The sequence below is a fragment of the Ambystoma mexicanum genome, chromosome 1q (assembly GCF_040938575.1).
Source record: "Ambystoma mexicanum isolate Mex_15411 chromosome 1q, UKY_AmexF1_1, whole genome shotgun sequence".
NCBI classification, from domain to species: Eukaryota; Metazoa; Chordata; class Amphibia; order Caudata; family Ambystomatidae; genus Ambystoma; species Ambystoma mexicanum.
This window is the reverse complement of record NC_090922.1, coordinates 1,313,216,129-1,313,230,885: the sequence shown is the minus strand read 5'-3', so window position 1 is coordinate 1,313,230,885 and position 14,757 is coordinate 1,313,216,129. Positions and strand designations below refer to the sequence as shown.

Here is a 14,757-nt window from a genome sequence, read left to right as displayed (position 1 = left end):
GGCTTCCGCTAGCCCAGGCTATTCAATTTAAGGCATAATGCATTGTCCATCGAGCCTTCTTTGGACAAGGGGCCAGATACCTCCAGGCGAAATTCCATCCATATGTCCCGCGGCGTGCTTAACGCTCAGCTAGTGCTCTTCTTGTCCCATACACTGGTTCAAACGTAGCCGGGTCGGTGGACGTTCTTTCTCTGTCGCAGAAGCAATCCTGTGGAATTCCCTTTCTCGCTCACTACGGGCTATCTCCACTCACCTTCGCTCCAGTCAAGCATTTTTTTTAGGCTGGTTTCTTTCCCTTCCTTTACGAGTAACGACAAGATGTCTTTGGGCGAATACTGCGCCTTAGAAGTTACATTAACATAACAAAACTTAAGAAGGGGGCCATCTGGTCATCATGGGCACTGATTGGCCGCAAATCTGTCTGCTGTTAATAAAATTATAATGCAAAAGGCACTTGCCTTTGAAAACATGAGGGGCTAGTGTACATCACATACGTAGCAAAGTGCATTATAAACTACCTCCAAGACGTTCATAAATCGTCGCCACGACACGTCTTGTGACATTTAAAACCCACTCAAGCAAGAGGCGTGTGTTTTTTTTATATTGTCCCCTAAACTCCTTTATGCAATTTACAGCCTTGTTATATGCAGTTTATGTAATCCATAATAACAGACAGCTGTGTACTGCCAAGCGATCGCTCCAGCAAGCAGCTCTGGTGGCCCAATAATGACACAAGCGCGTGATGGAATGGCGCCAGGCTCGGGGGAAGATTTACACCACAGAGAGCAGCTACTTACTCGGAAACAGTTTGTAAAAACATGTCAACCAGTTACTCAGCGTCTCCAAACCGGTGCTGATCACATATTTAGAAGGCATAAACCCCAGCGAGTACTACTGTGTGGGGTGCTTCAGTGGCTATGGCCTGAGGAGCAACACCTGTTCCGTTAACGTACACCAGCATTGCCACTGTCCTCGAGCTCTGCACCTATTCCCTGCACCTCCATATTTCTCTTCTCTTTAGCCCCTTCTTGTCCCCCACAGGGGTGGACTGGGAGCCAAAAGAGGCACTGGAAATAATGTTCAAAATGGCCCCATATTACACATTTCCAGCAAGCCCAGCCCTTTTCCTATGAGAACATTTGGAAATAAAATAGGTGACCACACAAAAGAGGCCCAGAGTGCAGAGGCCTACCGGGAAATCTCCAGAGCTTCCTATAGGCAAGTCCACCCCTGGACCCCCACTATTGCCTCCACTCTGCACCGTTTATTTATCCAGCAGCTCTTTGCTTCTAGGTCCGGGGCTGGAAAATATAGGCTCTGATGATCTGGGGGTGAGTTGGCAATTAGCATCTGGGGAAGAGGAGCTAGCCAATCAAGCGGTTTGAAAAGTGAGCAGAATCCCACAGTAACCACTCACATTTTCCCTAGCAACCGCTGCCGCTCCCTGGGGCCTGTCATCATGATTTTTCACTGCCTATGCCCCAGGCCCCTTCCGTCCCACAACTGGACACAGCGTCGCCCTGATTCAGGTCTCCCCTCCCCTGGGTTATACTAACTATGCCTCTGTGCAACTTACCTGGCTCTTCCGTTCTCTCTCAGCTGTACTATGGAAAGAGTAAAGGGGATTGCGGCCATATTGGGTTGCAGTTTTTTTTTAAGGTAAATTGGGCATGTGTGAAGAACGTAAGAGCAATGTACCTATAAAAAAATGTATTCACATCACCTGCAGTTTCATTTGCGTAGAATCCCCATCAGTGGAAGCCGACGAGGAAAAAAAGAATAGATTTTTTTTGTGGGAGTGCACCCTGGAAACCGCTTTGCCCTGCTAACAAAGCCAGCTCTGGATACCAAAAATACCTTTTGCCCGCCATACTATAAGTATTTTATTCTAGGGGCACACTTTGACCTCCTTGAGTCCTGTGCCAGAGTTGCAAAGGGGGTAAAAGTGGCGGTAGCGGACAACCCACAGCCGTACGTGATAATCACACTATGTCTAGGCATTGTGGTCCATTATAATGATTTCCAGACTGAACTCACTAAAAACCACAGGCCCATGCACTTTATGCATGAGCACTTTCTCAAAGGGAAAGTGCGCAGAAACTACAAACAATCCTACCTGCTTTATAAATAAATGAAATACTCGTGTATTACCAATCATGCATGGAAGAGAGGACCTAGTGACAAGACTGCCGTTCCTAGTCACATACTGAAATCAATAACAGACTACATGAGCAACATACTACGAATATTGCATAGGTGAAAGGATATGTTGTGAGAACTCTGACCTTGTCAAGAGGGGATGGGAACCCCTCTCAGCCTGTGGTGAGAGGCCTGCGATGGAAGAATCCAGAACCAGTCCTCGCTCAGTGGCTTTTGGGAGGGCCACAATTCCGGTCTGCTCTCCCGCTGCCAGTTTGTTCGAGTGCAGTAGCCATTTGCCTTTCCCCATGTCTATGAATCCAAGTTCTGGAGGAGCCTTCCCTTTTCCTGCCGGAAATACTGCAGTCTCGGTGGAAGAGTACCAACAAGAGAGAAAAACATGTACGCTCCAGGCTCAGGAGTTTACATACCCTGCCGGAGAGGCAGAATAAGTGGGGAGAGAACCAGATGCCCTGCGCACCTGCTCGGAGTCCTGCGTGAGCAGCATACAAAAGCCACCTGAATAAAATCAAAAAGAGCAGGGAGCCAGAGGGCCTACATGGCTGGTTCTAGAGCCACACATCACACACCAACCACAGCCCACCCAGCGGACCCCCTAGACCACCTGGGACATACACCCCACCAAAATAAAACACCACTTACCTCATAGGTAGCCAGGTCAGACTCCTAAAACAAACTGGGACCTTATCTAAGATGAACCGCCATTGATGTTTCGCAGCAGGCCTGCACGGAGAAACGGCGCTGGGCTTAAGGAGATAGATGCAGGTTTTCCTGCATGTAGCACTTCCCATATGGAGAAGACAGAGTCAGATTGGCCAAGTACAGTAGACTGGAAAGGGGTTTAAAAGAGACCCCCAGGAAATGTGATGCCGTGGGTCGATTGGGTGAAGATAGAGGAGGAGATTGAGGACCAAGAGACCATCCAGAGGAAGGAAGGGGGTGTGGATTGTGCCACAATTTATGGAGCGTGTGAGCCATTGGTTAATGAGTGCAAGTGGTACAGCATTTTGAGTGTGTGTGAAATACTGCCGCATGTGTTTAGGAGAGGGAGAGTAGGAGCTGAATGTGAGGTACTTGTAGGAGTGAAAAGAGGGTTTGTGAGTAGAAGGTGGGGTGGCGCAGTAGCGCTGTGCAGGAGGGAGCAGTAGCTTGTAGGAGGAGGTAGTTGTCTGGAATAGAGAGTAGTAGTGTGGAGAAAGGAGTAGTAGCGGGAAGAGGGAGCAGTAGGATTTAAGAGAGAGAGCAGTAACCACAAAGAGTGAATGCGAGGTGTGGAAGAAGACATACAATGGTGGGACAGAAGAAGCGTCAGTTTAAGAAGAGGTGGGTGGAGTTGAAGGGAGGAGAGTAGTAAGAGGAGAACATCAGGAAGTGAGAGGGAGAGGTGTATGTGGGTGTGATAGGAAGGAGGAAAAATTATCAGAGCGTCTGCAAGGCACAGTGCAGTGCCCCTTTTTAGACTGCAACCACTGGATAGTGCAGGGTCAGTGTAGGAAGTCCTGGGGAGAGGTTGGATAGATAAGGAGTTCTGCCTCTAGGTCTTCTCTTCTAGTATAAATTAGAACCTAGACAGTAGGGGCCAATATTCAGTATATACAAACCTGGGGTGTAGGGGCGTTCTAGATGAGAGAAAGAGGGACGGCCCTAGAGCCCACTGTAATCAAATAAACACCCATGAACCACCTCAGAGACCCAGAGTATTTCTTCAGTCATCTGTGATAAAGTGTAAAAGAGAAACACAGATGGTAGGTCTATGAGACATTCCAAAGCAACTGGCACGAGGAAAGAAGCAACTTGCCATGGGTTGATGCGATCTAAGAATGTACAACTACAAGAATGAAAGTGGAAGGAAAACATACATCTTTCTAATCTTGAACAGAATAATAACAATGAAAAAAATCCTAATTTGGTGGATAGGATGAAGTATTTGTTTATGTTGTGTTTCTTTCTACAATTCTTTTCCGACCCCTGAAGATGGACAACTCATGTATTAGATTTCTTTGATCATACTGTATTCTTCTAGTCATGTCTGAGTAAGCCAGGAAAGCTGGACTGAAGGACTAGATGCAGAGAAGCACAGGTGTTCCCAGCAACCAAAAATCTTTGCTCAAATATTTGAACCACCGGATCAATATATAGTTTTACAAAGTCTCACGGTGCACATTTTTATGTGATTTATGCAGAACGAGTAATTTTGACGCAGTCTGTTTACAAAACAATACATCTGCTTTTATAATTATAACGTTGACCCTTAATGCAGCGGGGTCATGCAGAGGTGTATATGCACATTTAGCTTCTTATGGTTCATTCGTTGAATACAGCAGTTGCACAATGGTTGCCTGGGCAACATAAGTAAAGAACATTTGATATTTGAATCATGCACACACGACAGTCGTCATTACACAGGATCTCTGTGGAAAACACATGCTCTCATGTGATGAAACAAAAACAGGCAGAATCCACAGGGTTCTCCACCTGCATCAAAATTGGATGTGTACTGAGATGCTGGTGGGGTCCCTGCACTGGGCGGGAAAAGCTCATGCAGCCACATTCCCGCTCCATCTAGAAAAGACCAATCAAAATGGCCTTGAAGTGGAGAAACATGGCGGCCGACAGCTTATCCCTGCATGTTTCACTACCACCAGCCCATTCTGCAGCATATTCACAATCCTGCACTTATAGAAAATAGTACTAGATTCAATTCTATTGATTTAAATGAATCAGTTTCATTCAGCATGTTTCTATATTAAGTATATACATTTAGAAGTTAGAACATTATTTTATTGTTGAAAAACAATTAACTCTACCATTTGCTGATCTTCAACTCTAATCAAAATATTTTAACAGAAGAAAATAGTACTAGAATCTTTTCTTGGAAATAACGTGTCGAAATGTTATAAATGAGTCTGTATTTAAAAAAAAACACAATTCAAATATGAAACATTAAAAATATAGAAACAATGTTGTATTTTGCTTGAAGCATCTCCACATCCAAAAGAACAAAAGTGCCAAGGACGATGCACAGACTTGCATGATAGCCTGGCAGATAAGGGGTTAAGTTAAAATGAAAGCCCGACGGCTCACAAATCATGCAAAAGACCCAAGCGACTAGGTGGGGTTCGCGGGTTTGGGGCGGCGACCCACATGCTAATAGGAGACCAGTGATAACGAGCGTGGCCGCAGCTGTTACCTGGATGGCACTTCCTCATGTCAGGAGCCAGCTCCATCCCATCCGGACAGGCGCAGGTGTACTTGGGTGAGTGGACGGAGATCTGCGGTGCCGGGAGGCACAGGTACTCGCAACCTCCATTTTCATGGGTTCCCAGGTTGCAGGAATCGGGGGCTGTGCAACAGAAGAAGACATTGTTAGATTCCTTTCAGATCTGTGGAATTTTCGTGGAAAGGTCCGATCACAGGCTGCCTGTTGCATATGAGCCATTCAGTCCTGGATTATGAATACAGGAATTTATAGGAAAAGCGTGCCAGTGAGATCAGTTTCTGAATGCAACAGGATATTTCCTTAAACATTACAATCCAAGCACTAGAGAAGAAAACCTTTACAAACCCAAAACTAAGTTTTTGCTTCCTGTGCATTGTTAAAAGTGATCAGTCATGAATTATTCATAGGATTTATTGATGTGTTATTTCGCCTATCACAGACTTGCCTCCCAAATAGTCCCTCCCCCAGCTGTATTCTATCACTCATTGTTTCATGTTGCATAACTCTGAAAGAGCTCTTTTTTTACCTATACTATTTACGATTAGATCAGGAACAGCTGTTATATTTAAGTGCTTAAAGTTCATATTTTCCATCGTACTTAATATTTGGTCGGTGATGGGAATACTGTGTTCCTTTCACAGCTTGAAATGCACGCAGGGGAGAAACAGAATTTAAAAACCTTTAATAATTAAAGAACAGCTATTATAGGGAGAAAGAGGGATCAGTTCACTTGCAAAAAACAAAAACTCAGCCACTCAGAATGTACTAATCACAGTTAGGTTTGCCCTTCGTATCTGCATGAAAGAAGGTAAGGGTCTTTACTGCCCTAGATAATAGCCCCCCTGAGCCTTGTGATAATTTGTAGAAAACACATTATAATTGTTTTAAGTGAGAAATAAGCAGAGAGGAGCACTTCACTAGAAGGACTCACAAAAATGGACTTCTAGTGGTGTAGAAGTCTGCATCCCAGGTCTAACCAAATAATATACTGATTAGCGCCATGCGCAGATGAGACAACAAATGAGCAGTATTAAATATATATATATATTTCCCCAGTATTTCATTCCTCGAATTCGCTAATAAACACACTTATGAATAACCAGTGAAAAAAGTTTTGTTAAGGAGGAGTTAAGATGATCCAATTTATTGCAACGCACCCCATTAATCTGGTGGGTGTGGTAGCGTCTACAATGTTAACTTGGTGTCTCCCCATCGCCTGCGCCCATAGATGTTCTTCTAATGTAATTCTTGATTGCATTGTTGATCCCTGTTGTGATCTCATGCACTCATGGGCTGAGTAACGGGAGACTGTGTTAAGATGGTCCTCACTTCCCACACCCAGTGAATTCCCTTGGTTTTATTTTGATAAATTCGATCACATTAACTTACGTGTTTTCACTGAATTCCAAGGGCTTCGTTATGCAATCTCTCTCCCAGGGCCCACTGGCATGATGGCCATGGCCCACTGGCCAATGGCTCACCCTGCTCCGGCGTGGTAGTGTCCCCTGAACAATTCCCAAGTAAACATACTGCAGTCACCTCAAAACCACCTAGTATTACCACAGCAATCATTCCTTCAAATACGCAGCGTTTGCGGATTCCAGCATCCATTATAATACACTCAAATCCACAAGTCTTCCATGTTCCCACTGCCAATCTCCAAGGGCAGAGCTCCTGGTTTCAAGGTCTCCACCCTACGCTGTGCACATCCCCCCTGACCCAATCCTATTATCCCCTTTCATTCTCTGGTCCACGTGACATTTCGTTCTCTGAGCACCTATCGTGAGGTGCGTGCGGGAATCCTCCATGGAACCGAAAAGGATCAGCATTAAAACATCTGTACAGACCTTCCCATAGTCTCCAACTATCCACGTGGTCCTCTGTCCGCCTCCCAATCTATACCCTAGTGTGAAACCACCCCTTTACCTCCTCCAAAATCATTTTGAGCCGTTCTCTTTTTTGGGTTTTCGTTTCTGAAAAGTCTCAGTGCTGCAATGCACCATGGGAGATATATAAAGGTTTTTTGGACCGGGTGTGCCCCCCCTCTGATGCCCTTCTCTGTCGAATTGTGTACAAAATACCTGATGGATTTACACAAAATTAAATGAGTAATATCTGCAGTGCGTTGCCCCCAGCTTACGTCCATCCAGGGGTTTTCACGCTACTGTTGGCCAATTGAAGCCAAAAACATATTTTTTTGTTTTCTCAGTTACGTTTAGAAACATTTATAGAGATGGCCCCAATTTGCTGTACTAGTAAAAAAAAACAATACTCAATAATGGAATACTCAAAGTATCATTTTGCATATATATGGTGGAAATGCCATTCTTATGGTTGCCATCCAGTATGTTTTCAGGCCCCTTCGGTCAGTACTACTTGCTGCTGGCCGATTCATTTCATGTAAGAGGAAGTTTGACTCTCTCCCCCATTCTGGCTGAGGTATACGGGTTGCCTTATGAAGCACATTTTCATTTTAAGCTTGCTTGGCATACTAATAAGGCTGTCGTGCTTCAACTATAGCCAAATCCAGCCAATCGTCTGTCAATATACAAAGGCAAAAAAGCTGCATAAAGCAAAGCGACTCCTGATTTCCAAAGCTAAAAATGCTTGTACATCACGACGGGCACTCTCGATTGGCTTGCCATGCCGCTGGAAATCCTCCCTTCTTATCTGACGACAAGCGCTCTCGATTGGCTTGCCATGCCGCTGGAAATCCTCCCTTCTTATCTGACGACAAGCGCTCTCGATTGCCTTGCCATGCCTCTGGAAATCCTCTCTTACCTGACGACAGGCGGTCTCGATTGCCTTGCCATGCCTCTGGAAATCCTCTCTTACCTGACGACAGGCGGTCTCGATTGCCTTGCCATGCCTCTGGAAATCCTCTTCTTACCTGACGACAGGTGCTCTCGATTGCCTTGCCATGCCTCTGGAAATCCTCTTATCTGACGACAGGTGCTCTTGATTGCCTTGCCATGCCTCTGGAAATCCCAGCCCCCTGTTCTTCGTTTGTCTCCCTTCTTGTGTCAGTTTCGTAAAGGACTTGAAACTCTGTTTCCAACTACACTCCCATGCTCAAGGACTCTCCTCTCTCTTTCCCAGAATCTGTTTTTTATGCTTAACTCAATGTACTGCGCTCTGTCGCCCACCAGTTAGGTTCGCGCATATTACAATTATAGCAATGATAATAATTCTGTCAGGTAAGTCAGTAAGTTCACAGTTTGAAGAATGAGAATGTAACATGTAGATGACACATTGGTGTTAAATAATGTGCACAAGAAGCAACATTTACTTGCTATTGTCTTATTTGAGTAGTCTCCTGTGAGAAGATCATGTCACTGCAACACATCTTTTATCTTTTAGATTTTGCAATGATCTGTTCTACCTGAAGCAGATCTGTGTTTTCGGATATGCCCGATTCAATTTCCCAGGGAAATTAGATTATCATGGGGCCCATAAGAGAAGGCTGGGAACCAATGCCAATTAAACCCAAAACTGAGTGAATGTATTCGTCAGGTGGGATGAAGACCTAATTAACCAGGTAAGTGGGTGCACCGGAACATCTGCTACGTGCCTTCGGGTTGCTTCAGCTCGTGCAAGATCACAATGTCGTGCGGGTTATTCAGATTTTCTGCCACGATAGAAATCTCTAGGCCATTCAATCTGTTCGCGCTGAAGATGGCTTCGTTCTCCAGGTCAGTCCAGAAGACCTTATCCTGCAGATGGGAGATCAAGACACAATTACGATCAATTTCCGCTAACTCAATTATACAATAATGTGGCATCTGCGAAGTATAGAGACAAGGCTGACAAAAGGAACACAACTATATGAATTTACTAAGAGCTTATTATTTGCATTGATTTCTTATTGTGTCAGATAGCTCAGGGAGATCAGTGGCTGCTGCTGAGATCTCTGTTCATCCTGCAAGACAAAAGGTTTAAATCCCTGCTTAGACCTGTAGCTGTTATTTACTGCAGTATAAAACATTAAACAAAATGCAGCAGGCAATGTATATTATTATTATGGCAATGTTTTAGAGTATTTTAATATGTGGATAGGGTGGGGTTACAGAAAATATGGGTCCAAAAAATGGCTTTAACTAGGGTTGGTTGTTACAAGTCCAGTCCAATGCAATATGGGGCAAATGACTTTTCTGTTGGTACCAATCCTTTATAAAGAGTTTTCCAGTTGGGGTAGCAGATGGAGATTTATTTTTAGAGCTAAGCATTGCGCGTGTAGTGTATGTACCCTAGGAGGGGCCATTGGCTGTGGGGCAACTCTAGGCATCTTGTCAGCTGAGGGAGCAGCCACATCATCATCATCATCATCATCATCATCATCATGCTGTATACAGGGCTTTGCAGTTCACAAGTAGCTCCATTGGGAGCTGGTGTCCATTGTGATGAAGTGAAGGCCTGCCTTCCCCTCCCAATAGTGAGAATATGGCAGCCATTGAAGACGGGGAACTATGGGATCCACAAAACCTTTTTATTTCAATGGGACCATCCATCCATTTCCCTGCGGAAGAGAGTCAATACCCTCTGAGACCCCGTCAAACCCTGGGAAAACCACAAACCTCAAACTCAGCAGTGAAACTCGCTTTCCATTTTAATGTCAACACCTGCCCTGTCCCGTAGGGACAATAGCCAAGACACTGCAAGAACCAATCAGACCATGCGAAAACCCAATCTCTGCAACCCCTACAACCCAGTGCACTTTGCCCTCAATCCGCGGGAAAACTATTGTAAGGAGCAATCTTCCCACAACCTTCATTTAAAAGCAGGATTGACACACAAACTCTTCCGGAGAGTTCCCAAGCACTTGAGATCCTCAAAATAAAATTCACATGAAGTAAAATGATAAAGAGGCACCGGAAATCCAACCCCCCTTGATATCACCCCCTCTTACCCAGAAAAAGACGAACACGCCATGGTGGGAGGAATACCAAATGCCAGCCAAACATGCAGAGCACATGCATGCACAAATTGAAAAAGGCCACCAGGCCGTGCTTCCCGAGTTCACATGTAAAAAGCCCCACTACCTATGAGGAGAGGCTAGAGAAACACCTGACTGCCGCAGCCAATCAAGGAAGTTTGTATTTGGCCCAGTAACCATATAAGGGCCAATTTCCAGAGATTCAGAGAGAATGGAAGCAGAATTGATGGGGTTTGTTGAGGGAGCAGTGTGGTGAAGCTGAGGTGCCCAAGGAGCTGCCAGAACAGGGAGACGCAGGGTCCTGGGAAGCTGCAGCGGAACCGTGAAAGCGCAGGGGGCGATATACATTGCTTAGACTGGCAGAGCTTGAGCAGGGCATTCTAGCCAAGAAGCCTGCTGGGTGCTATATCCTCCAGACTGCATCAACAAGCGGGCCGGCACAATATCTATGAGTGCAGAACTAAACAGAGACCTATAACCCAGTTTTACCACATAAAGCAGTACTCATTACACTACTCTGGTACTCTGAATACGTTCTGTGGATGTTGTAAACTAGCCTGCCTTACCAACAAGACGATTTCACCTAAAATCACAGAAAAACAAGATTAACATGCTTAGAATCAACTTAGGCGCTATAGCTCTGCATTAAATCTATTCTCTGTTGGGAAATCCTTAATAAGTCTTGCCAACCCTTGAGTCAATATTTCTCTGGAAGCATCCCAAATAGCTGCCACTCTCTCCCCTCAGAACAGCTATGGACCACATCCATCATTGTCTTCTACGAAGCACTCAAGGCTTTGATTTTCAAGTTACATTTTACACACAGGATGTAATCCAGATTTCTCTAGAACCCCTTTACTAGCGCCAGTAAAGGGGTTCTAGAGAAAAAAGGGGGCGTAAATGAAAGTAGATGAGAGGCTACTCACAACCTCTCGCATAGTTTTAGTATCATTACACCAATTCAGCTGTGAATTTACTGATGGTCCCATTTCCTAATGTTCCAGACACACCACAATCTATTGCTCAGTCTGCACTGCTTCTCTTTACCCCTTCCCTGAAATCAGGATGTACAGGAGGTTCCAGACATGACCTGCACCCCTACCCCTCAGTTCGATCTGCCATGAAGGTACCCGCCAAGGGGCGTGACGTATGAAGAGCAAATGAACCAACAGAGAGCCGCACTGGAACTCTGCCCAGTATACATTAGGAGATCCGTGCCTGTTGAAGTGCCCATAACAAGACAACCCTGGGCAGCGCAGTACCCTATCAGACAGCCATACCAGCCGCTGATATGAAATGAGGAGTACCTTCATGCGGTCCACGAAGAGACCCCAAAAGCCTTAATGGAAGGCCAGCAGAAATGACATAAGTGCCTGAACAGACTCGCAGATGAACAAAAGTGGCTATCGAAGACGGCACGCCAGTGTAATTAGCTACGAAAATAAATGTAATGGACACAGAGAAGAGACAAAAAACGTAAGGAAACGGTGCTGCGAGACAAGTTGGAAGCAACCGTCCTGCTAAACGTGTGTAAATAGGCTTGACGCGCAAGATGCTAAGAAACCGATACTGCTTGCAATGCTTAGTAGAATAGAAGCAGCATGTGCCGACTATATATCTACCTCGAGCAGCACATTATACAAGTGCGACTCCATTTTGTAAAAGCAGAAATGTACCCAGGTGGCCAGAGGCCTGACAGGCCAAGTTTTCGAAACCCAGGCAAAGGCAAGAGAAGGAGAGGAATCGAAACTCAACAAAGAGTGGCTCATGCCTAGGAAATCAAGGTCAACAAGTGAAGGGGATGAGAGCATCAACTCGCAAGAATCAGGCTCCGGAGCATACCAGCTCGCCTGTGAAGATAAAGATAAGAGAGGCCAAGGCAGATGGCAGAGCCGAAGCAGAATTAAATACAATAAAAGCTGGAAACTGAAGCAGATTCATGGTGAACAGACACGTGACCTGCCAGGCGCGAAGAAGTACCACCGCCTGATGTCATCCAGAACCCGAGGATGCCATAACTTCTCCTGATAAGAGACTACAGTTCTGAGGCCATACCCAGCCAACTAATTGACACATAGCCCTAAGATACTGATTGATGGAAGGGAGGCAGGGTGAAACTTGGGACACCAGGCACCTGGGTTTCCATTCTGCATGCTGCTAATTAAAATGGGGATTTATGTCTAGGGGTGTAACCCGCCCAATCACAATAGACCAAGTAATCTAGGGTCCTATAGCCAGTAGAACCAATGAGATGTCGTAATTGTAGTGACGTCTATCACGAGTAAGGTAGAGGGTTGGACATAGACGCCCACCCAATAAGAGTTATCCAATCCACATGCTGCATTACCGTATACAGATATAGCACCTATACTTAAGTTACCTTTCCTAACCAATTATATTGCATGATGATTTTTGTAAAGTTAGACATCAATGATGACAAGTTTTATGCATAAAAGTGGCTGTTCAACTGAAGTTTGGGGAAGTCGGGGCGAGAGAGGTGATTGCGAATGCTGCTGATTTCCATTTGTTTTCCCTGTTTGATGTACTCGCCATTAAACGGACTTCCCTTTGCCAATTTACTGAGTCCTCATTATTGAGTTGTGCTGGAGTATGCGAATCCTGCACCCCCTGTCCTCACATGGTGCAGCTATCTTGTCTTACAAGCTCAGGAGGGTGAGTACTGACCTATGGGCCCATCAGTAACTTCCTCCCCTCTCTGAACACTTGGTAGCGTGAGGATGGTTTCGGCCATCGAGTATTGATTATCGATTGATAGTTATAAGACACCTTCAGACCGACGGCACAAAGTAACTCTGGGCCCTCGGTAAGATCACGAGTCCTTTCACCATTGCGGCTGAGTAGACTGAGAAGCTCCCCGTGGACAATGATAGAGTAAAAGTTTCAAAAATCTGCAGTGGGTCTGAAGTAACCCGTCTTTTCAAGCATAACCCTTCTCATTCCCACGGGCAACGGATCGGACGAAAACCTTAAAAGCAGGAAGAGGAAGGGGCAGTGATCCCAAAGTCCCAGAGAGGAAAAGATGCGATCGGTGAGTGAAACAACAAACTCGTTACTTTGGCAAATGTCTCCTAGGTATTAGAGTAAGTAAGGGAAAGGTAACGGAGAAAAAATAAAGTAGGTAGGAGTAGAGAAGACTGTGTGTATATATATATATATATATATATATATATATATATATATATATATATGGGATTAATGACTCGAGCATAAGAAATAAAGAGGGGATACCAGGGGGGGGCACCTGAGAAAAAACATAAGGAATACCAGGGGGGCACCTGTGAAAAAAACATAAGGGATGCCAGGGGGGCATCTGAGCAAAAACGTAAGGATTCGCCTGGTTCCTGCGCTTTAAAGAGTGATCAGAAGGAACGTGAACCCAGAGCCCATTTGGGGGGACAATTTAGGCTACGGTGATGATTAAAGACGTCACAAAACAGGTTAGTTCACATCCCATGGTGGGGTATTGATTAGAAGGCAGGTATATGTGTGACCAGCTGGCGTCTGTCTAGTCTGTCAAGCGTCTGTCATATATGTCCTGGGTATGTGAAATGTGAAATTATTGTATTGATGATTGATTGAAATGCATTTTGGCTTTACACGATTTCGTAACTAAGAGGGAATCGACTTTGAATTGATGAGTTTTGAGTAAATTGTTGGTACAAAATTTAGCGGAAAAAAAATTGGATTGGAGCTTGCATATGTGGTGCTCGCTCATACTAGTGGGAAGATTAAAGAACTGTGTAAATATTGTTGGTGACGAAATTAAGAATGGAGGCAGTTACCCCACTTGCGCATTTATGCAAGCAACTGCCCAAGCATGCAATAAAACTGAAGAAATATAGGCAGGAGTGGGTTAAGTGTACCACCAATAAGATGTTTATGCCTTGGCCCCAGAATGGGTCACTTTCTAAGGCTGTTTTACAGCACATGACCACCTTCCTACACGTCACATATACAGGCAAGAAGCTAGAGAAACGTCTTGCTGTCCTTGAGTTATGGAAAATGTTTGAAGAAACAAAGGTGGAAGAACCACCCTAAGACTGGATATTAAATGTATGTACGGAGGGAGGTGAGACGCCTACCGTGCCACCAGCCCCGCCTGAGCCAGTCATCGAAGGGAGCAAAACAGAAGGGCTTTACCCGTTAAGAGAACTCAAGGCAGCTACGGGGTATAGCAACCCTGCATATGAGTCGCCTACGTGCAGTAGTGACGGGATCAAGGAGAGGGAGCAGGAGAGTAATCTTGCCTCCGCAGTCCTGAGGGACAAGGAAAGACGTGATGGTGGAAAAAAGGATCAGGCACAAACTAGTGCATCTCTCGAGAAAGAGAGAGAGGGAAAGAAATGGAAAGGAAGTGATGAGTTAGCATTCGCAAAAGACGAATGGATGGGAGGGCAGATACCATTGTAATTAGATGGAAAGG

General features: G+C 45.1%; 1 protein-coding gene across 1 annotated transcript in view; it reads right to left on the bottom strand.

Annotated features, from left to right (window-relative positions):
• Positions 1 to 14,757, bottom strand: part of LRP8 (LDL receptor related protein 8) — a 1,426,130-nt gene that overhangs the window by 106,163 nt on the left and 1,305,210 nt on the right. The window contains exons 14-15 of the mRNA XM_069642168.1: positions 8,952 to 9,093; positions 5,351 to 5,503 (exon numbers count right to left, since the gene is read on the bottom strand). Of these exons, the coding sequence (XP_069498269.1) occupies positions 5,351 to 5,503; positions 8,952 to 9,093 (295 nt within the window). The remainder of the gene's footprint in view (positions 1 to 5,350; positions 5,504 to 8,951; positions 9,094 to 14,757) is intronic.